The sequence below is a fragment of the Emydura macquarii genome, unplaced genomic scaffold (genome assembly GCF_026122565.2).
Source record: "Emydura macquarii macquarii isolate MOO-44397 ecotype Brisbane River unplaced genomic scaffold, CSIRO-AGI_Emac_v2 contig_1348, whole genome shotgun sequence".
Taxonomy (NCBI): Eukaryota; Metazoa; Chordata; order Testudines; family Chelidae; genus Emydura; species Emydura macquarii.
The window spans coordinates 11,263,961-11,288,009 of NW_027131485.1; the positions used below are offsets into that span (position 1 = coordinate 11,263,961).

The 24,049-nt window shown below is 47.1% G+C and overlaps 1 protein-coding gene across 2 annotated transcripts in view; it reads left to right on the top strand.

Annotated features, from left to right (window-relative positions):
- Positions 1 to 24,049, top strand: part of MGRN1 (mahogunin ring finger 1) — a 94,013-nt gene that overhangs the window by 44,866 nt on the left and 25,098 nt on the right. For both annotated transcript variants that reach the window (XM_067551144.1, XM_067551145.1), the window contains exons 6-8: positions 9,323 to 9,389; positions 13,128 to 13,180; positions 21,100 to 21,147. In XM_067551144.1, the coding sequence (XP_067407245.1) occupies positions 9,323 to 9,389; positions 13,128 to 13,180; positions 21,100 to 21,147 (168 nt within the window). The remainder of the gene's footprint in view (positions 1 to 9,322; positions 9,390 to 13,127; positions 13,181 to 21,099; positions 21,148 to 24,049) is intronic.

Sequence of the window (24,049 nt, forward strand, 5' to 3'; positions counted from 1 at the left end):
GAGTTGGTAAAGTTTGGGGTGAGACATGGTAGTGTGAAAATGTGGTATGGAAATGGCTAGCTAGAGACTGTCTACCCCTGTAGATGACCTCACAGTGTTTGAAGGTGAATGAGACAGGAAGTGGTGGCAGTCAAAAGACCTTTAATAGCAACTCGCTGGTCTGAATTGATACACACACAATAGTGTTATTATATAGTTGAAATCTGAAAGTTTTTTTTTTTTTTTTCTAGGAAGCCTGTAGACTAAATATAGTTAAACGTTTCCTAGAGCATTCAGCCTCTGAAGTGATTAGACTGAAACTAGCAACAAAAAAGTAGTAGGTTTCCAATTTTCTATTCTCCCGCACTCTTCACAAAGTAACTAAGACCTGGTCTACATGGCAAAGTTACGTTGATGCAAGGCAGCTTACACGAACCTAGCTGTGCATGTGTCTGTGGTTAAATTTGTCTCCCACCAATGTAAGCACCCCATTACGCTGACATAGTAACACCACCACCCCAAGCAGCACAGAGCCATGGCTGTTGTACTTCGGTCGACACAGTGCGAGCGTAGATGCTACGTTACTTATGTCAACCTTCGCTGTCCTCCAGCAACTGTCCCACAATGCCCCACGCTGATTGCTTTGGTCGACATGCACTCCACTGCCCAGGGTCACGGAGATCTGAAGCCCCTCTCGCCTTTAAAGCCCTGCAAAGTTTTGAAATTCCTTTTCCTGATTGCCTGACTTGGTGAGCACACCTAGCAGCTCTCCATCGTTGAGTGCAACTGCCCCATGCCAGCTACGAGCTACAGATGTGCTCCTGACTGGAGTACACAGGAGATACTGGATCTCCAGAGCCTGTGGGGAGAAGAGGCTATGGGCTGATGTCTCGGTAAAGCGTCCTGAGTGATCCCCAATACTTGCCTAACCATGGAAAAATAACCCTTTCTGTTGATACACTCTCTGCGGCAAGGTGGTCTGGTGCCAGAATAGGCATGTATGGGCAATAGCTCCACTGCAGTTTGGGAACCCCATTGCTGCAAATCCATCTGCTGTGTCCTGCACTTTGCTGAGAGTCACAGCCCTGCATAGCAGGTGGTGATTAGTGGCCCTGCACGCTTGAATCACAGCAGCCCCCGCAGTGGATTTCCCGACGCCAAATTGATTTCCGGCTGACTGGTAGAAATCTGGCGTTGCACTTTTCCACAGTGCGATCGCCATTCACTTCTCCGCTGTCGGTGCCACTCTCGCTTTGGTGTCTCTGCGCTGGAGGGCTGGGGAGAGCTTGGCATATAGATCCAGGAACACGGCCTTGTGCATTCGAAAGGTCTGCAGTCTCTCCGTGTCATCCCAAACCTGCAGTACGAAGCAATCCCACCAGTCCGTGCTTGTTTCTCGGGCGCAGAAGCAGCGCTCCACCATCCGCAGCTGCTCTACAAATGCCACCGACGCATTTGAATTGGGTCTCACTATGTCCCACAGCAGTCTGTCCTCCAGAGAAGTGTCATGTTCCCCACTCCTTCAATAGTTTTTGCATCTCTGCAAATACTGCATGAACTGGGTCCCTGTGCTTACAATGTTCATGACAATAGTGCAGAGCTGTGCAGGCGCCATGCTTTTGTCAGACATGGCAAACAGCAAGGACGGTCATATGGGTTTGTGGGATTTTGAAAAAAGGCACAATAATTATGGGATAGAGATGGTTGCAAACTGGGAAGTTGACCTTATGCTCCCGGTCATGCCTGTGCAACTCATTTTGGCCCCATCAGGCATCGCCAAAGCTTGCCACCATCCAGTGCACTGTATTTTGGGTTGTTGCACAGTGGGATACCTACCCAGGGTGCACCACACTCTGCTCTGATAGAAGCACCCCAGTGAGTACGCACACCACCAATGCAAGGAGGCAGGTATGCATGTGCACAAGCAATGTACCAATTGCAGCGGCTGTACGCTGACCTCACTTGAGTCGACATAAGTTTGTAGTGAAAACCTGGACTAAGGCCAGGCCTACACTAAATAGTTAAGTTGAGCCAGCTACATTGCGAAAAATCCACACCCCTGAGCGCGTGGCTAAGCCAGCCTAACCCCAGTGTAGACAGTAATAGGTCAATGGAAGAATTCTTCTGTCAACCTAGCTACTGCCTCTCGGGAAAGTGGATTAACTATGTGAGGGAAGAAGCCCTGTGCTGCTGCTGCTGCTGCTGCTGCAGCATTTCTGGTGAAGACCTCGCCTAAGTCTGGGAACTTGCTGCAGTCTGATGGGCCTAAGATGCCTGTCTGTTGGCCATGTGGCAGTGTATTTAATGGGCCACCTGGTACTTGTTGGGTAGTGCTAGTACATTTCATATCTGAGGGCTTGTCTACACTTGAAACGCTACAGCAACACAGCTTCAGCTGAACCACTGTAGCGCCTTAGTGTAGACGCTGCCTATGCCAATGGGAGAGATGTAGTTGTGATGAAGCAAGCAAGCAAGGTGAGACTAAAGCCCCCAGAGGAATAAAGGTCCTTGTAGCAGAAGCGTTCAAAGCTTCAGGTACAGCTCCTTGCATTACTGCGCCCTGTGCAAAAAGAGTAGTAGTTTTGTGGGTGGAGAGATCTCACACAGTTTTTAGGGGTCTGTAAGGTTACATTGTGGTCTTCCAGCTGCACTTTGACATCCTCACTCCTGTGGAGACAGTGTTTGGAAGACACCAGGTGTTACGAAGTAGACTGCTCCAGTAACACTTAAGTTCCTTTTCAATTGCACATGGGTAAACTGAATCGTCTCTCCCTAGGGATGATTTACTTCCTTCTATATTCCCCTGGGAAATGGAGGGAACTGAGAAAGGGAAAATTCTGTCTTAAAATGATCAATTTTCATTCTCTGATCCTCCATGTCAGGCCAGCCCTTCCTTTGAGGACTGGATCATGCCCAAAGTTCACGCTGGCTGTTGCTCATTAAATAGTTTGAAAGTGTGCCTCCAGGAAATCCTTAGGCTCTGTGGCAAAGGGTATGAATTGAATGGCATTTTTATTGTCGTTAGTATTTTGTGCAATCCTAAATCCAAGCTGAGCAAAAATCTGGTTTGCCACTTGTTGGAGGCCATGGAGATACGGAATGCCCACTGAAGACTGTCTGAGATGGAGGTTCCTAGAATAAAATTCACATGTAAGTCCAAATTTTCCCTTTTTTCTAACAATTCCCCTTCTTTAGATTTCCATTCATGCAGGACCTCTATGTATCTGTCAAAAGAGAACAGCATTCATGGCAGAAGTGTTCTTCCATCCATGGAACCAGAAGATGGATGGCTCCATGGGGTACTGAAGCAGTGCAAGATGTAGGAATAACTACGGTGATTCACTGATAGGAGATAGTCTAAAGTTATCAAACAGCCTTTCAGCCAAGAGAACACGTGCACTTGGAGATTCTCCAGTGACATTAGACTGCCTGTCAGCCCACTTACAAAGATGCCAGGTGGAACTGATAAATACTAGATTGAGTTAATCTGTTCAGAAAGTTTCATGAAAAGTGCAAGCACCTGCTTAGAGATGCAAGTGCAAGAGGAGAGATGGAAACCCCTCAGTTTATCAGTGCATGACCTCTTTGATTTCATCAAGCTGAGTCTGCTCAGCTCAGCAAAGGGACACCTGGGCTTAGAATGTGTCCTCACATTGCCTGGAAGGCAGTGTGCATAACTCCTTACTCGTCAGGATCAGACCATTTCGCTCGGACTGCATGCAGAGAAGAAACCTCCTCCGTTCAGTCTCTTCGCGGTGGCTCACTGGTTAGTGTGGTGCAGTTTTCTTTTCAAAAACACGTTAGCCCAACCAGTGTTAGTGCCAAATTCAACACGATGACTCCTTTCTTTAGGCAGCACAGTGAATTCCTGCAGGGTTCTGGTATGTGTTTTGCCCCTTGGCTTTTACTAGTGTACGGATACCACTGGCGTTTCAGCTAGTCTGACCCCTTCCCATGGTGTTTCTGGCCCTGTTTCTCATCAGAATAAGAACAGTACCAAATCTTAATATTTTTGGTAGGGTTGAGCCGATCTCTTACAATAACATCAGAGCTGAGAACTATACCCAGGAAACCCAAATGACAAGGTTCTCAAAGACCTTGAACCAAAATCTTTCCAGCATCTTTTTGATTCCAATTCTTGTCACCAATTTTATTGCATGGATGTGTAGTCGGTGAAGAGGTTACTGCTTTTGGGTTTTTGGTAACCTTGTAGAGGTTGTGCTGAGTTGTATAACGTTGAATGTTTGCAATGAATCATAATAAGTGGTTGGTGACACCAAGAATTACACACACACACTCTCTCTCGCTATCTCTCTCTCAAAAATTAGCACAAATCCCCTTCTTTTGTTTGGGTTGTGGAAGGAAAATGTCCTTCCGGCCTCCGCTGTTCAGTTGATGTAACATGAAGACCTCTTTTTCCATTTATGATGTCCCATCTTTAATTAACTTGAAGCTGGTACAAATATCCCGCAGTGCTGCAGAAACTCGGCGACCTTGTTGTAGGACACGTGGACTGTGTAAAAGTTCTGAGCAAGGGGAAGCCAAAATGAGCTAAAGGGGAGATCTTGTTAGGATGGTCTGGGGAAGGCCTTAACAAAGCTCAGCAGGCCCTTACCTCAATGTCATGTACTTTTTGTACATGCTATGTTGCAGCGCTTCTGCTAGCTGAAGCTTCTCTACCAGATCTGGACACAGTTACAGAGCTTCCGTCATGGAGAGAGACACGAGATGTATCCTCTTTTAGATGCTTGAATGTGCTGCCAGGTATGGCTACCAGCCCAGGCAAGATGTGTGACATGGCGCCACCTAATGGCTGAACATTACAATGCAGTTTTTGCATTCCCTCTCTCTCAGAGCCTGGTTCACAAAACCCAGCAAACAATTTCTGGTCAGAACTGAGAATGCAGTCAGCAGGACTTCTAGTCCCCACTCAGCTTCCTTTTCCTGTTTAACTTGATTACAGCCAGGCTTTTGGGTTGCAGACTCCAGCCTGTCTCTTTAAAGGGTAGTACACAGTCCTTCGCAGGGCCCTGGAAACAAGCCATTTACGCTACGGGATGGAGCAACAGTTTACAGAGATTAAACAGTGTTTTTTATATAAACATAGGCGCTCACATGGACTCCTTTCAAGTGCATGAAAGTAGAGCTACCCTCTGTCCCTTCTGCAGTGGACAGAGTTGGGGGTATTTTAGCAACCTAAAGAATTCCAGCATTTTTGGGAGTTTGCCTTCACTTTAGAGATTTTTTTTACGATGAAGCCAATTTACTGTGCCCAACTCCCCATTGATCTCCTCTTCACTAATGATAGTAACTGTGTACAATGGATGGTTTTGCTTGAGCAAGGACTACAGAGTTTGGCCAATCAGTTTTTCTCCCATCTTTAATACGCAAACTTGTATGCGTTCTCTTTGAGCAAACTTACTGTAGGCTATTGCCAATGTAAACAGTTCCAGCAAAGCAGTTGCTGCTGTCTAAGCTAGGGCTTCTATGTAGGTCAATAACGGTACATTGTTTGCTTTCGCTGTTATTGCGTTCAACAGATCTCCTTGTTGGAGGGCAGTGGTCAGGTCAATCTTAAATTGAGGCCTACCTCGCTGGAGTTAATAGATTACTATTAAAGAATGTGACATTGCCCTGCCTTGGCAAACAGATTCTGGAACCTGTCGAATCATGTGGCAGGCTGGAGATTTTTTTTCATGTTATCAGCTGAATTATCAGCTACTTCTGAAGAAGCTGCAGTAAGAATCTCTAGTGCAGAGGTTTTAAAGTGCAATGTTTAGGCTTCTGAAATGGTGTTTAAAGGGCTACAGCCTCTTTGTATACTGCACAGATGCCTGCTCTTGTCTCTCTCTTCCTGTGAAATGAAAGGCATGGGAGAGTAGTTTAAGTCCATTTTTTCCCTCTTGGAAAGACTGGCCAGATGTTAATTCATGAACCTGGCAACATCTTTCCCCAGCGTGTGTAGTTTTTCTGCCTCTCTCATTTGAATCAGCAGGCCCCTCTCTCTGTTGCCTTTCTGCCAGCCTTGTTAATTCACTACATTGGAACATCTCCGTTCACAGGGTCCAGCGAGTGTGCATGTGCGCGGCGGCACAGCTGGGCCAAACCTGCCTGAAACCAATGGGTCTGTACTCAGCATGGCTCTGCCATGTCTCTGCCACTGTGACCCCAGAGCTATTTATATTCAGCTAGCACGAGCAGGAGAATCATCTCCTGAGCTCTTACTGTAGGTGTAGTCTAAGGCACTGCATTCAGTCGCAAGCAAGAGCAGAAGATGGCTCTTTTTTTTTTTTTTTCCCCTAGTAAACAGTTACAATGACGAGTTTCCACTAATGGCAACTAACAACTCAAGGTGGCTTCTGAAGGCAGCATATTGCCTGCAGCAGCACTTTATGGTTCTGTTTGCAGGCAAAGTTGATTAGTTGCTAGGTAACTTCAAATTGTCTGCAGTTGAATAGGGTCTGCCTGCCCTGTGGCGTGCAGTTGGCCTGGTGGCTTTGATAAAGGTGACCTGCAAAAAGGAAAAGTAGCTGCACTGTGAGGTTGTTTTGCTGCTTTATGATGTATAAAGGTGGCCTAGAAGAAATTTTCAGCTTGTTGGTTTTTCCCTAGGAATATCAGTTTTCATTCTTTTGTTTTTATGGTTGGAGGGCTCATTGGATACCTCAGAAATCTGGCTCAGGATACACAGTTAAGCACTAAGAAAGCCCTTTTCTCCCACCAAATGCAAGGTGTTACCAGTTGGACTTCCATTTCTCATCCACCCTAGAGGGGTGTCTGGGGGAAAGCGTGTGCTGTTTTGTAGAACAATGGTGATTTTCCTGAAGTTCAGGGGCAAAACTGTTGGTCTGCAGATTGGAACTGGGCTGTGGTATTCTGCAGTGTCGGTGTGAGCCTTGCTCATGTAACCGGGTCAGATCCCCTGTGCACATCTGACAGCAGGTGTGTTCTTGAGTGTGTGTGAAATTGATGGGTCAGAGGCAGTGTTTGGATACTGAGTGTTATGGGATAGGTGCTGTCATTAAATGTTCCTATTTTCTGAACTGTGGAGGGCTCAGAGGGGAGGAAGAGGCCTTGGAGGGTTCATTTCTGAAAGTCAGACCTAGGATGATCACTTGTTCAGATTAAAATAAATCTGTGGTCCTTCAAGTTGCCCCTATAAATACTAGGCCCCATTTTTATCCAGTGGACTTTTCCTCTTTCTTGTTCGTTAAGAGCCCAGAAGAGCGGTTTGGCTGGCTTCTCAAGTCAGCCTTTAATTTAAATTGAAAACAGACTTACAGGGACAAGTGGGGTCATGACAGTACTTGGGGCACCCCAGTCTAAAGAACCTCAGGTGCTGGGTTTCTTGCCCTCCTCCATGCCCTTTCCCCAGGGCAGATGCCTTTTCTGGCTGGAAGCCAGTCTTTCACACTGCTCTTCTACCTTGGAGATCTCTGGTGCTTGGGACCAGCCATGAGAAGCCATGGCTTAGTGTCTAACTACAGCTCCACGCTCTGTAGACTTCTTTAGTCGTCCTTGCAAATTGAAGCAGGGGAGCTGATGCAGTAGTCTCAGAAAACTTCAGAGATGATTCCCTGAGCCACCTTCTCTCCTGGCAACTGACAATACTTTAAGGTTCCATTTTCTGTAATTTACAAGATTACCTGCAGTTCTTAAAGTGCGATATGAAATGCAGGCAATGGAAGCATTTGAGCCTCTCTTGTGCACTCTCAAATGAGATTTTAAATTGTCACTGTCAGCTGTTGTTTTGAAATTCATGTTCCTGACCTACTGTGTGTACAACATGTCAGGAGAGGAAAATCAGTGTTCTATGTTTCAGTGGGGCTTTGAGTTAAGGGAGAATGCTTTATGCCAGATGGCAATTTTACTGATCTGCTGTGTGTTAATGTAAGTTCAAGGACTGCATGTGGCACTCTGGGTTTCTTTTGTGACATAGCCAGGGGTCGCTAATTTATCAGCTGAAGAACATGCTTTTAAAATGCTGTAGCCTATTATTATTAGGTATAAAGTAAGAAGCAAAATCTATAACACTGTACTTAGGACATTCCTGCTGTCCTAGAATCACAGAACTGTAGGATTGGAAGGGACCTCAATAGGTTATCTAGTCCAGTCCTCTGCTCTGAGGCAGGACTAAGTATTATCTAGACCACACCTGACAGGTGTTTGTCTAATCTATTCTTAAAATCTCCACTGATGGAAATTCCACAGCCTCCTTAGGTAATTTGTTCTAGTGCTTAGCTATCATGACAAGAAGTTTTTCCTAATGTCCAGCCTAAATCTCCCTTGCTGCAATTTAAACCCATTATTTGTCCTGTCCTTAGTGGAGAAGGAGAACAATTTATCTCCCTCCTCTTTATAACAACCTTTTATATACTGAAGACTGTTATGTCTCTCCTCAGTCCTCTCTTTTCCAGACTAAACAAACCCAATTTTTTCAATCACTCCTCGCAGGTCATGTTTTCTAGACCTTTAATCATTGTTGTTGCTCTACTCTGGATTTTCTCCAGTTTGTCCACATCTTTCCTGAAATGTGGTGCCCAGAACTGGACACAATACTCCAGTTGAGGTCTTACCAGTGCTGAGTAGAGCGGAAGAATTACTTCTCGTGTCTTGCTTGCAACGCTCCTGCTAACACATCCCAGAATGAACTTCAGTTTTTTTGCAGCAGCATTTCACTGTTGACTCATATTTAGTTTGTGATTCTTAGTTTGTATGAAGTAGGAAGCAAGATCTGTAACTCTACACTTAGGATACTACTGCTATATCCTACCATTCTTACGCATCACTAATGGCATTAGTTGTTTTCCAGATAGTTTGTGCAGCTGGAAATCACACAAGAGCTCCTTTGGATATGTGAACGGGTGGGAAGTAAATACTGCGTAAATCCAAATTGATATGGTTCCTTAGCCATGTTTCCTGTTTACTCACCACACCCTTAATAAATATGTTCATTTCTTCCTTCTGGAAGACAAGCATCTTCTGTGTTTGCTATGAATTCATTGTGTTCATAGAAAGTGGGGGTTGACAGCCCATCAGGATGACCGCCTCTTTCCACAGAACAAGTACAGCACATGCAGTGGCAGGGCTCATTTCCCCTACACTGCCCCACCAGCGTGCCTCAACTCTACCCTAGCAACCCCACCTCCTAAAGCTGAGAGGGGAACTCAGCCACCCAGGCCTACCAGAGAGCCATCATTTTCCATGGGCCACGTTCTGCATCCCAGCATCGATCCCTACCGCCAGCTGTCAGTCTTAAACCTTACTTTTAAAGCTGTCCCTGCTATTGTCTTAACGCGGGCCCTGGCGTTCCTTGTTTAAATCCTGTTTTCTTTCTTCTCAGTTGAACTTCGATTTGGATCGTGGCGTGTTCCCTGTGGTTATACAAGCCGTAGTGGATGAAGGGGATGGTAAGCTAGATGCCTTTTCATTGTTTGGTTGTTTCTCGAAACTTCTCGTAGGCGTTGTCTGCACTGTGAGCTAGGGGTTTGAGCCCCCTTCTCTCTCGCACACGTACTCATGCTAGCTCTCAGAGAGGTAACGCGGGTCTGAATAGCAGTGTAGCCAGAGTAGCACGGGCAGTATCAGCAGCCGCATGGCTGAGCCGTGCCAAATGCATTGCCACCAGCTTCAGGTGGGTTTGGATTCAGCCGGGCCTCCTCTGCCACTACCCGGGCTTCTGCGGCTATAGTGCTATTTATACTCGCGCTAGCTCAAGCGTGAGATACACCAGCAGGGGAATCACACCCCTGGCTTGTAGTGTCGACAGAGTCATAGAGGGGAGTTACCCCCAAACACGTGCTTCCTGTGGGGCTGGGCTCATTCCCCTACACCAGAACCATTTTGCTGGTAGCAGGCTTAAAGACTCCAGGAGTTGAAAATGTTTCAGAAATGTGACTTAAACTTCCATGGTAAAGGGGCCCAGGAAACTGTCAAATCTGCCTTTTACACTCAGATTTTGTTTTGAGAGGAAGGATGGTCTTGTGGCCAAGGCACTGGATAAGTAAGATCGTGACTCAGTTCCTGGCTGTGCTGCAGACTGCTGGTGTGATGTGGGGCAAGTCCCTTCAGCCTGCCGCACCTCAGCTCTCATCTGTAAAATGAGGATAGTAATATTTCCCCTTTTGTGTGGTCAAACTGTAAGCCCTCTGACTATGTGTATGTGCAGTGTCTAGTACAGTCAGGCCCTGATCTTGGGTCATGTGCTATTATAGCAACACTGCTGGGATAGTTATAATCCCAAATCATTTAAATCACTGTTAAGTTGCATTGTAAGCATAATTTGATTTAACTTTGAATGTTCAAAGGCTCCTGGTTAGTTCAAAGGGAAGGTGAATTCTCTCTGCACTGCCTGACAGTCAGCCAGAGCAGCTACTTCTTTGTTGATTTTTAATATATTCACCCATTTAAAAACATTCATTGCTTTTTTTTATGCTGGGCTGGCTAATAGACATAATGTTTAGACTGCCATTTATGCTGCCCGAGATTTGCTTCTCTGCATGGTGTTGGTGTGGTGACCTCTCCTTAATGGGATACATTCAGGTTACTTTTGCCTTAAAATGAAGGGTTGCAGTCCTTTCCCTATTGAAATCAGTGGGGCCAGGATTTCACCCTAGCTTTTTTTTTTTTTTTTTTTAATAAACTCTTACAAAACTTAAATTAAATTTATTTAAAATAATTCCATTTCCAGCACAAACATTGTAGTATTGTGCTAGAGCATGGGAACCAGAAATGTGAAGCTGTCCAGAAACTGATGGCAAGTAAACTAGTTGAGAAGAATCCCAAAATATGAACCAACATAAAGTTGAGTAATAAAACACAATACAGCATGAAGGAAAGAAGTAAAATTGTTTGCAGTTGTAATCATCTAAGTTGCTGTTAGTAAGACTGGTAAAGAAGTTTGGTTTTTCTTAGATGTAAAAGTGTCTCTTTCATTATGTCTGTTCAGTGCTTTGACAATATACTTGTAACTGCAGTGGTGTGTATATCTAGAAACGCCTTTCATGGCCTGATAAATAGAACAGGAAGAGATGGGGAATAAGGAAACAAGTGTACAGCTGTGTGCATACTGCAGAGTCTTAGCCAGTAGTGCACTCTCATTTAATTTAATAAACTCCGTAAATCTGTCCTAATAACCTAGACAGGCAATTGCTTTAAAATCCCCTCCTGGAAAAAAAATCTCTCTACGCACAAGTACGACACTTCAAAGGGATCTGAGAAAATCTGATTTGCCCTTTTCTTTCTTTTTAACGGATGCAAGAGCTAGTCATAGGCATTCTGATCACCTGGTAAGTTATAGGCTGCCTGGAACCATGGGCATTAAATAAAATTGAACGGCAAATTAAAATAGCAATCAGCTAAATGTCCGAAAGCTGCCAGGGGATGCTTGCTTTCTATGCAGAATTTGAGAGTATGATGCTACTGGGCTGAAGCTGGAACTGCTCTAGAAGCATCTGAAGCCTTATTGAAGGGGAGATTCTGGGCAGTTCTGGCCATGCACGCTGCCTGAATGAAGAAGCTCTGTTTTCCTTTAGGTCCTTGTATCGCTCACTTGGCTTTAAGATGGCTTATGAGAGAGCTGCAGGTAATTCCATTGCTCAGATTACAATACATACTGGCTTGTTTGCAGAAGAGTCCCCTGGAGCTTGTTTCCCCCTCACTGAAGCCAGGGAGGGGATCAGCAAATACGTCCCCTGGCCCCTGTACACACACAGTTGTCTTTGCCAACTGTGCTTTCCTTGCTAAGACTCTCCCCAAGACTCAGTAAGTCCCCAGGGGTCTCCAGCCACTCCTGCAGAGAGAGTCCAGCATTTCTCCTCCCACATGTTGCTACTTTATGCCAGAAACAAATGAGTGGGTCACATTGTCGTTCAGACCACTTTGGGGCTGCAAAGGAGATATCAAGCCCCCTTCCCTTTGGAAGTCATTTCCTTCTGCTCTTACTGGTCTGGGAGCTGAAAGCAGTCTGCAGGTCGCTCAAAACTTTCCCTGCATACCTAGCTAGTCGGCTTGCGTTTGTGAGAGCCAGACCGATGACAGTTACATACCATGCCTTGCCTCGTGACTCCTCCGGACTCGCATCCAGGGGTCGGCGAGCACTTGACAATGAATCCTCCCAGAACCTCTGTGATATAGGGAAGTGTTAGCCCCAATTTTCGTAGGAGAAACCTGAGACATCAAGGTGAAGTAGTCACATGAATCGGTGTCAGTGCTGACTCCTAAAGGATTTAGGGTTCTAACTCCTAAAACAGGCTCTCTTTGCCTGCCTCCAGAGTGTCAGAGTGCTGAAAGCTTCATCAGTTGTTTTTGAGCTCTCCTGGAAGAAAAGGAGACCTCCAATTTGGAAGGGGCCAAATGTGGGAAAGAGGACAGAAGGGGCCAGAGAATTAAACCAAGATGTTTCTGTGTCCGTACTTGAGACACTGCTGGCACAATTAATAAATGCATTGTGCATACCTAGGACTAGAGTAAAATAAGGCAATAAACATGGAGGATTAGCCAGCTGTAGATAAACTAGCCGGACATCTCCCTTTGCGAGGATAACAAACTTAGGGAATAAAAGAAATCCAGCAGGCTTCTGTGCGCTCACTGCTTTGGTTCGCTGGTGGTTGTAAAGGAAAAGTCGGGCTGTATGGATCAGGAACATCTGCAGTAGCTGCAGCTAGTAAAATGGAGCTGAGCGTTCAATGGTACACAGTCTATCTGTGAGGTGGAGGCACCATTGGAGCTCTACAGACCTCTTCTCAGGGCCCAAATGCTTGCTATTCTCCAGAGCTAATATGGAGACTCCACTAACGGAATTCCTGGGCAGCATGAGATGGGAGAGCTCTGCGACGCTGCAGAATAGGATTAAAATGCAGCTTGGGTCAGTTAAAGCTGGAAATGGGATGAAATTCTCCTGTGCAGCAGCCGGATTCTCAGTCATCATAACCTTGGCTGTTCCATTCTTCACGCTGCTCTCTTCCGTGAACCCTTCTCTCCAGTATGCTCCAATCCGTAAGGGCATTGGCCTCCTGGAGCAATAGCCCTTGAAATCCCCCCCTCACCCCCCCACACACACAAAGAAAAATGGGGGTGAGAAGCATAACCCTCATTCTATTCCCTCAACTTTGTTCAAGGTTTTAACCAATGTTGTTCTTTCTTTCCAGTGGTGGTTGAAGTTACTGGCCATGCTCATGTTCTCTTGGCTGCATTTGAAAAGGTAAATGAGCTCTGCCATTCTGCTTCCTTTCCTCTGTGTCCACATAGCCACACAGATGGAAATTTCCATGGTACATGATGTCTGTCTTTTGTTCGGGTTGTACAACTCCTAGCACAGTGGGTTCCTGGTCCAAGACTGGGGTTCCCAGGCGCTACCATAATAGATAACATACATCAGCTCCTACGCAGTCTGCACTCAGTTCAGAGATCGGTGGTGGCCAGCCAGCCAATTGTAGGCAACATCTCCTGGAATCATTCCAGCATCCACGGTTTTTAAATGTGGTGTTTTTAAAACATAAGAAGGCTGTTGCTCACTATGGTCAGAGCCTTAAGATCTGTGCACAGAACCAGATCTGCTGTAGGGCTGTTTGGTTTTAGCTGTGGATGAGGCCAAATCGTGTTACAAACGGGCTACATTGTGCGTGAAGACCAGAGCGCTCTGTGTTTGGGATTATGACAATAGTAACTTGTTCCCACCCACCCTGAGCCATGTAATATTACAGTCCCTTAAAGCCGGGAATTCTGCTTTTTGGACAGGTCCTTGTATTGATTGTATCTCCCCCTGCGGCAGGCAGATCCTGATAGCAGTGCAGCCGTCACCGCTCCTTGCTGTGACTGTTAAGGCGTTTCAGGAGTGGGAATACATGGAGGTGGTTCAGGGGGTGCGGGTTTCTGGGTGGTGCAAGCTGCGCTTGGGGGCAAAGTGAGAGGGGCTGGGCACAGGGTGGGGAGAGCGAGCTGAGGGGAGCAGCGTGTTTGCTTTTCTTTTTCAGAGCCGGGGCCTCGTACCCCGAGCACAGGAGTCTGCAGCGCCTGAGGTCTAATCCTGGTTCTGCTCAGGTCTTGCTACGACCTTTTCCCAGCTGTAACATGGTGATAGCTAGCTTAAAGGGGGTGGAAGGATTAATCAGTTGGTGCTCAAGAAAACCCCTGGCTGGAAGGCGCACTGGGAATGAAGTTATTATATATGTTGTTTGCTGATAAAGACTCTCTCTTTGATCTACTTTGGGGGGGGGCTCAGGTGGATGGAGAGAGAGCACAGTTGGGGTGCCATTCGCCAGCTAGGGAATTGTCAGGGAACTCACCTCCTCTGGGAGTCCTCTCCTGCCCCTTTCCTAAATCCTCCCAGAAACAGGAAGAGCAGACTTGCTCTCACCCAGTATATCCGACTCTGCCATAGTGTTCATCGGGGGAAGCGGGACAGGTATTGAAGCCTGCGGTGGGCCGAGCTGGGATGTTACCTGCAGGGGAAGGTTCCAGAGGTGATCTATTGGGACTGTGATGAGATTACGTGAAGGATCAGGCCCTTGTCCCATGCCAGAGAAAAGTCAATGATGTTGCATGGCGCCTGGCATATTAAAATCTGCAGTTGAAGCATTCACCTTTCCCCACCCCCTGAAGACCCTTCTTTGGTCCCCTCACTGCTGCCATTGTGGCTGCAGCTAACGCTGAATCTGCTGCCAGTGTAATTTGTACGCGGGACAGTGAGAGGAATGGGTTTGTCTAGCCCCTGTCTGCTTGAGAAGACCAAACTCACCACTCTTGCAGAGTGCCCAGCCTCCTGTGGTTACAGAGCTGGAGTCCTGAAGTGACCCTGGCTCTGCATTCCTGCCATCATATTCCAGCACCATGTGGCCTGCCTTAATAACAAACCCTTCTTATAGAAATCTGTTCCCCTGGGCCCAAGTTCTGTCTCCTGAGCTGTGAGAATTGGCACCTAGGCTGACACTGTGATACGGGAAGGTGCAACATTCCATGGTGCATGTTAATTCTGTTAGAAATCATTAGTGCCGCTGCCATCCTTTCCGTTTCAATAGCACCTTCCGTCCCAAAGCGCTGTACAGTGACACCAGCGTGCAGCTAACTCTGGGGAGAGAGTCAGCAGCTGGTACCCGGGCGGCTGGTGTTTTGGGAGTGTGGTGCAGGGGGAATTGGCCGGACCCCGGGGCCTATGGGAGGTGTGGCAGTGCGGGAAGGTTGAAAGAGGCTGGGGGCAGGTGGAAAGGGGGTGCATTACAGGGGGGGAGCTCATTCCCTGTTTGAAGGCTGAGGAGCAATGCCCAGGAGGTTACTTGGTAGCGAGTGGAAGACTGTGGGAGCAATGCAGTTTTAATGGTAGGATGTTTTGTCAGTCCATTCCCAGAGCAATGCATATGCCCCCTCCCCTCTCCTCCCGCCCCCCGGGGCAGCCTGAGCCTCCCTCAGGCTGCTCACACAGCAGGCCAGGCCTCTGAAGCTACAGGTGCTCGGTGGCCTTGCGTGGAGTTCATGTTCCTGTCCACCGCCATTCACTGGGCACAGAAAGCTGCAGCCATTTCCGGAACGTGTGCTGCACCGCTCAGCAAATGGAGGGAGCAGCTAGGACCTTTCGCCATCTGGCTAAACAGCCGGGTGTCTTGGTGGTGTCCTGGGAGCCATGGAATCGGGACGTGGTCCCTTGACTTTGCTTGGTGGCATTGCGACAGGGTGGTGGGTGATGCGCGTTCGCAATCTCTGAGAGCGTCCTGCCGTGATTGTGTCACGGCTCTGAAACTCTGCTCGCTATTGGCTCTTTGAGGCTGAGAGACCCTGCTGCAATCTGGACAGATACTCACAAGGGGCCGTGACCATTGAGGAGCTTGGCATGTGTGCTGACTAAGGAAGGCAAATCCAAGCAAAGGGGGCATGTGGAGCCCCTGCACTGCTCATGAAAGGAACACAGGCTTCAAACAACCAGGAGATTGCACATTTTCTGCTCTGCCGGCTGCAGCCTTGCTCCTTCCACACAGCTGGTTTGCTTAAAGCACTTTTGCTCTCTTAGAAAGGTCTGGGGCTTTTTGAAGCGCAGCCCGTTAAACCAAAGCGGTTTTGTTTGTTAAGGATCCCACCACTGCCGGAGTCACCAGAGCAAGATGAGAAGGGTGCTCGCACAGCTCGGACATACCAGCGGGCTTCAGTAATTTGCTATTTATGTCTTTGTAAAACAAACATGTAACCTCAACAGTACGTGCAGTCTGCTGGCCTCGCGACTCTGTAAAAGGTGATGCAGTTCTTTCCTTTTTAAGACTCCTTCGGTGACCAGATGTGTGCTTATGTATGTACACACCTTTAGATCTGCTAGATCTTTCCCAAGGCTATTAAGTGTCTTGCAGTAAATCTCTTCTCCCGTCTCCAAAATACCTCAAACAAATGCTTCTTGTCTGTGCTGCAACTGACTAGTTGCTCCTTTAGTGTCCGCAGGAACATGGAGAAAATAGAAAAAGCACGGTGCCTCTGAGCCCCACCTCTAGCATTGTTGCATGTAAACTTGTTCCAATTCTAGGTGCTGCCAGTCAGCAGACGTGCTAGTTAGATGAGTTAAATGCAGTTCTGCTCTGAAAATGGCATCCTGGGATGCCATGTTAATTGTCTCTCTGACTCGAGAGCAAATCTACGCAGCTGACAAGTAGAGAGATGCTTTTCTGCCAGCCTTGCACACTCCCCTGTACTCTCTCTGGCTCACTCTCCATCAGCTGTGATTATACAATGGGATGCTACTGAGAGAACAATTCTGGTGGTACAAAAGCCGGGCTAGATTCCCTCTCCCCCTCGCAGAGCTGGGTGGGCTTTGATGTACTCATAGCGGTAGAACGGAGCAATCACTAGTAGTGTGTAAAAAGTTCTGGTTCTGAGTGCACCATGGAGAAGGCTTATTGAGTCAGGAGGAGCTGTTTTGACATAGCCCTTTTCAAGATGAAAAGCAACTTAAAAGGCTTTTCTAACGCACTTCTTCTTTGCAAAGATTCCTCTTCCATCTCCAGATTTAATCTGCAACAAATGAAGTTTAACACACTGATTTTCAGTCTTCATCACTTGGTTCCTTTATTCCCCTGTTTTTAAAAGCACATCAAACTCATCGGGCATGTCTACATGGGAAGGTTATATCAGTAGTAGGTAGAGTGTGAATTCAAACCACAGCAGCTATCCTGGTATAACTCCCCATGTGGACGTTCTTATTCTGATAGGCGTGCCTTCTTCTGTTTTAGTTTGTTGCTTTGGAAAGGGGTTAAACTAAACTGAAAAAAAAGCCACTGATATTCCAGAATAAGTATGTCCACACGGAGGAGTTATACCAGCATAACTACAGCAGTTCAGCTATCCCACTATGATTATGTCAGTATAACTAGAAGTCCCCTATGTAGCCCTTAGGTAGCAGTAAAGTGGATAAACAAAGCTGTTTGATTGGCTAGGATGTGAGCATTACCTGTGCTGGTCTTGCTTCAGTCCTGGTTTTCCAGCTCCTATGTTTCTTGTGAGACCCATGCTGTGTTTCCAGTGTTGAGAGTCCATCCAGTCCCTTTGTAGCGCTGATTCCTGAGCTGTCCTGGAATTCTACATACCCCAGTGATCTGAGACACTTGCTATAGAACTTATTATGCCTTTAGGCCAAGGTCGGGGGTAGGTGGGTGAGTTTGGGCTCTTCTGAAATGCATCTTAATTGGGAAGAAAATTCAGTGAAAGGGGAGAGTGAGGGATGGGCCAGCGTGGTGGTCCTGAGGTGCTGGGAAACTGCTGCTAATGATCCTGGGCAGTCGCAAAGAAAAGGTGCTAAAAGCACGCAGATACGCCACCCATCAGCGAATGTCAATAGTGCTTAGAGCACCTTCCATCTAAGAAGCTCAGCGCACTGTTCAAAACTTCATCTAGGCTCACAGCCTCTGGGAGGCAGGTGGAAATTGGTTCCATTTGATGAAGGGGGGAAACCGAGGCAGAGTGTGAAGCAGTATCTTGTCTCTCCCAGTCTGTGGCAGAGCCAGGAGTAGGACCCAACTCTCCTGGTTCCCAGTCCTGTGTCTTCACCATGCATCCTTCCCTCCCACCTCATCATGCCTTACTGTGTGTAGGCCCTGTAGCAGACGCCTGATGGTGACTCTGCAGCATGGTACCCTTGGGGGAGAGGGAGTGTGACTGAATTGGGACCTTATGGAGTCATTTTCCTAGCTCTCTGCTATATTGCTGGTAAATGTGAAAAGTAAATGTTGCAGAATTCAATATCTGCCTATCGCCCTTTGAGAGCACAGTTAGGTGATGGGCTGAGTTCATTAAAGAATTTGTTTTTTCTTGTATCCTTTGTTAGAATTCCTCTTTTCTGTCCCTCTCTGGTTCAGATGCTTTTAAAGCAAGAATTGGGATTGTTTGTCATCGCTGCTGGAGAAAATCTGGATCTTGGGAAATGACAAGCATAGATGTGTCAGGGCCTTAAAAACACCATGCTTTGGGCTGTGCCTCTTCATTTTTAAAATCTGGAAAAGAGAGGGACGTTTTCTGCTTTCCTGGTTGTCCATCTGTGAGCCCTGCCCTGCTGTCTTCCCTCTAGGCCACACCTTTAACCTGATTGTTGATAGGTGATATTACAGCGGACCTATTATTGTAACTGCTGCTCCTTTGATTACCTGATCTCTCTGTCCTGCTCACCTTGTGATGGTAAAATTACAGCGCTGGTTGCTGCCACCAGCCAACTTGCCCCGGTACCCCTTGTACGTTCGCCCATTCACATCCATTCTTATTCTTTCTAGCCCACGTTGATTCTCTCACTTGTCATTTATGCATCCGGAGATGTACTTGTAGAGCTGTTAATTGTTTAACAGGTTTTTAAAAAGCTCCTAGCTTCAAAGCTCATTCAGCGGCTTTGCATTTCCGTGTAGCACACCACCCATGTTCGGAGGTGGTAACCGAGGTGGGGTGGCTGCTGGGTGATGGGAGGTGAGTGCGTCCTCAACTGAGCATTGAGAAAGATGTCACTCGAAATCTGTTGTAGCTTCTCAAATAAAAGTTTGCTGCCTGCCTCTCCTGTGCTCAGGTGTCTGTGAGTGGCAGGATAGAAACTGTAGTCAAATGTCTGAATTACAAAATAAGACACACTGTTGAGTGTGCAGGAATTTTTTTTAACTGAGATTAGATGCTTCCTCCTCATACCAGTCAGTGGAGATGGGGCCCATCTTTCTTGCATCTGAAAGTCTTAAGAATTTGTACAAAGGCAGAATAGTGTTACCCACTAAGGTAATCAGACCCTGCTGTCTTGTTGGAGAGCTACACAATTGTGCATGCACACCGCATGGAAGGCCTGCCAGAGCCACTCGCGCTGCTTCCTGGATCCTAACAACCCTGGCTGTGACAAACCTCTAGGGAGGGCAGGGACAGACAGACCTTCTGCTGAGAGAACCCCACCTCTGGTCTGAGTCTAATCCCATGGACAGATGCCCCCTTTGTTTTTAGTTAGTGTCCATACGTTACAATAGCAGCAGTGCAGTGGCAGCTTCAGAATCAGGAAATCACCGGCTAGAGAACCCACTGGGCAAACATCCCATTTCAGGTCGGGCCCCAACTGCAGGATGTTTTCCCAGATCTCCTGGTTTCCAAGCTTGGTGTGGGAGCAGAATGAAAACAGTCCCCTGTGGTGGGGTAGCACCCAGCAGAGGCATGGCTGTAGATACATTTTTAAAAGATTTTTACCCCTCACAGCTTCCTGTGGCTAGGTCTGTTATCACTATGCACGATCTGCTGCTGGAGGCCCAGATGAACAACTTGTTTTCAGGGTCTTGGCTGAAAGGAAAAGTCAGTCTCACTTCGTCTCTGCTTTGGGGACCTGCGTGGCTTGCTTATGAGGCCACAGGCTAATGTAAAAAACAAAAATCAAATAGTTGTTTCATTGGCTTCTGTTTTTCAGTGGATGGAGCCATCTCCTCCTGGTAATTACAGCCCTTTATCTGTGGTGGGCTTCCCCCAAAGCAGGATGGTACGCTGCTGGATTTAATGCCAGCCGGTTTGACATAACTTCCGTTGCCCTGCAATACAGAAATGCTTTTGGGAGTGTCTGTAATTGATTCTGTTTACTTAGATTCCTTCCTTCCCTGTAGGTCTGTAAAGGAGACCACACAAGCTGTGTGAAACTCTGCAGGGAAAGTGTTTGCATTTCCTCTTGTCACTAGTCTCTGGAGACGTCCTTACTCCCTTCACACTCTGTAAGCTGAGGCACTCAAAATAACCCAGGTTTTAGATAAGACTGCTCTTCCACCCTCCCACTGCCAGACCGGGTGGCCCCTCCTTACTTCACGTCAACCCTTTGGCTTGTGCTCCCAGTGAGTGTAACTTTATCCTTGGATGACAAACTCCCAAAGAGCCCTTTCTCTGGTGTGGCTGCTTCCCCCAAAGTAAAAGCTGTGGCTTTTCTTTTTCCCCTGCTAATGGTCGTTTTGGAGTGCACGTTGCCTCGATTACAAAATCAAAGGGCTCTGCAGAGCTTCGAGCCGAGTGGTGGCTGAAAGGTCTTGTGCTGGGCAGCTGTAGTAAGTGTTGATTTTCTGGTCTAGCATTTATAGTCAATTAAGTATGCGTGGACCATTAGCAGGGTAGCAGTAACTAAGTTTACAGTCATATTCACAGGAGCAGATGGTGACCATCTGTAAGTCCGGTTTGACTCACTGCAACATGCTCTGTGCGCCTGGCAAATGCTGGGGAAACTACAGCTCTGCCTCATTGTGGGGTGAGGCCATTATTCCTGTAATGCTTCAAGTGACACTTGCAGATTGAGAGTGTAAGGACTAGTCTCGGTGGATCATCAAAGGGTTGTCTACACGGGGAAGAAGCCCTCAGTAGCTGGTGCGCACTAGCTACTCTGCACTCACTCCATGTGGATGCTCTAATTGCGCGCTAAGAGGGCCTTTGCACACATTAGCTGCATGCACTCTTGCTAAGCTAAACCACTGGAGGATACGCTTCGTGTGCAGTGACTGTCCGCATGGGGAATTAGTGCAGCGTAGCTAGTGAGCTTTAAATTCATACCCTAGCTTAGTGCGCGCTAACTTCCCCGTGTAGACAAGCCCTAGATCTACCTCCAACTGTTGCTTTGGGTATTTCTGTTTAGTCTGTTTAACCTCTCTTTCTCTGTCTTCCCCTCACCAGCACGTGGATGGCAGCTTCTCTGTGAAGCCTTTAAAACAGAAGCAGATTGTAAGTATATATTCCTGATTTATATCCTTTACCAAAAAAATATACACTGGGGAAAGATGTTTGCTGCCACCCCAGTGATGCCCACATGTGCCCAATGGGCAGCTGCATTCACAGAGTGCCAGGAGCCCAAGGGCTTTACCTGATTTGCCTAGAATAAGAAGAAGATTGGGACCTTCCTCTTCTTTATCGTGCAGCTGGGCCCTGTGCAGCCAAAAGGTCCCAGCATTGCGTTGTGGGACCTGTAGTGTCACTGGGCAGCACCTTCTGTATTGGTTTGAGTGGTGCATGGTATTTAGATCTGCATCTGTCATTCTGTGCTCCTGTGTCTCCCTATCAGTTGCTAAGCATAGCACTAGGTAGGTGCCTTAGAAATACCTACTGTCCTAATGTCTTCACTTATCTATATCGACATCAGTTTAAAAGAGGTCTGTCTGAATTGCATTGTTGCTGGATGTGTCAGGCAGCACAAACACCTGCTCATAATTTACTATATGGCCCCTTCAGCTCTGTATTCTGTGAGAGAGGCTCTAGAAGTATAACTGGGTGAACCACATTTTAGCCGCCCCAATGTTAGCCACTTCTCAAAGCTGTTAGCTCTTTCCCTTGCACATCTGCCTCTCAGCTACTTGCAGGGATCTCTGTACTTGTTTTCTCCCTGCACAATGTGTCAAGTCTCCTTGTTCACTGAGGCAAGGAAAGTCTTTTGCTGGTGATATCCTAGGAGCAGCTGGAGTGAAGGGAGCAGTCTAAGGAGACCGGGTCCACAAGCAGTTTAAAAGGAAACCTGGGAGCAACAGCAAGAAAGCAGAGGTGGAGGAGACCTGTTCACTCACCCAGTCCATCCTCCTGCCAGTGCAGAGGGGCTTGAGAGAACTAGTATGGCTGTTGTCTAGCCAGAGCGATCAACACTGAAGCCATCATACAATTCCAAACAGAGGGGAATGGAATATCCTGAGAGCTGGAAGACTTAAAAGACACTGAGGTTCCCAAGGAATTCAGACTCTGCGGGGGCAGTTTGATAGAGATCTCTCTGCCAGGAGTCAGGTGGGGTGGCTTGGAGGCACCTGCAATGCAAGGCCTTGAAGACGCAGCACACAGATGTTCAGCTGAGGCAACGGGAAACTGAAGAGCGAGCTGTGGTGAATGAAGGAGCTATTCAGGCTGATCCAGACTTAACCCCCCTACAAGTCTACATTGGATACTTACTGTCGGAAAATCCCTTGCATGTGCGGCTTCCACTCATGCCCAGGAGCATGCCCTTGTTGGAAGACTATTCTAAACTGGTTATATGATGAAGGTGTCGCTTGTAAGAGCACTCTGGAGAAGTTGGCTGAGTTCACGGTGAGAATGAGCTGTTGTATGATCTCAGCAGATCAGCTCAGTGGGCAGGAATTAGTCCAACAGATCTCGTGCTGAGGACCGGGGATGGCACCAGTGACATGGATTTTAAAAGGAGCAGCAAGTTATTCACCGTTAGAATCCTTTGCAACAGAGCAACGGGACCGAGAGCCTGATCTTCCCCCTTTCCCTTGTCTCCCCGTTGGCAGCCTCACTTCCCTTCCCATGGCCAAAGCTTGCTGGGCTGGTGTCAAGCATGTTTTCATTCTCTCTTCCCATCCAGGTCCTTCCTAAATCCTGCTGGGGCGTTCTATGAATTTTGAAAACTCATTCCTTCCTCTCTAGCCCTACTACTAAATTCACCCATTCTGTGGCACACTGACTGGTGCCCACCTTGACTTCATTGTGTGTTGTTGTGGTAGTATCTGTGAGCTAAGGTCATAGCTCAGGACCCCATTGTGTTAGACGCTGAACAAACACAGAACAAAAAACTTATGCACCCACCCATTTCTCTCCTCTCCCCTGTTCCAGTCCATCTCTTCCTTTCCCTCCACTTGAATCATGTGCCCCTCTTCTCTGCACCTTGCTCAGAGCTCCTCGAGACTTTGGTTGCTGGGGTTTGCTCTTCCCTGGCAGAGTCATGCCTTATTTCCAATGTGAATATTCAGTTTTTGAATGAAGTTGCATATTCCCAGAGCTGTTTTAGACAGAGCATTGTGTGTTAACAGCTCTCGGTCCTGATGGGCTGACAGAACTCAGTGAGTGGCGGTGGTTTGAAAATCATGCCTCTCTGTAGCTTTGAGGTACTGCTTTTTTTTGGGGGGGGGGGGCGAAAACAAGGTAAAAAGCCCCTAAAACATGAGATTATGTGATACCTTGGTCTGATGCGAATGTCATTAATAAGCTGCTGCTCTGGTTGGTGGACTCTGTTTTTGATCTGTGATGATCATAATGCTTAACATGGGCCATCTTCCCAGCGCTGTGCAAACAGTAACTCAGTTTGCTTGCCTGTTTCTACAGCCAGTGATCTGGCTAGGGATCTAATTTCTGCACCTGTCACTTGTTCTCAGTAAATACTGACTGCATCTGATGAAGTGGGTTGCAGCCCACGAAAGCTTATGCCCGCAGAAGTTTGTTAGTCTTTAAGGTGCTACAGGACTCTCGTTGTTTTTGCTGTATACAGACTAACACGGCTACCCCTCTGGAACTTTTCAGTAAATACTGTTATTACCCTGGCGCATCTGACGCTGCTGGCTGGGCTGTTGTCTTTATTCACTAACTGCATCTTCTCTGAGTTGGGTCGGCTCCCAATTGCTTCTACAAGGCTTGCACAAAAGATTAAATCTATCATAACCCTTCTCTAAGTTAGCCACATGAAATTTTGCTTTAGGCTGAAACTTTGGGGGGGAGAGAGAAGGCTAGCTTTGGAAATTAGGTCACTCCAGGAATTAGAAAGCGATATTGAACCTCTCACTTCTGTTGATCCACACCATGGGGAACAGCAGCATAACCTTGATGTGGAGGGGACCACCTATATATGAGAGAGGAGAGGGGAGAGCTCAGT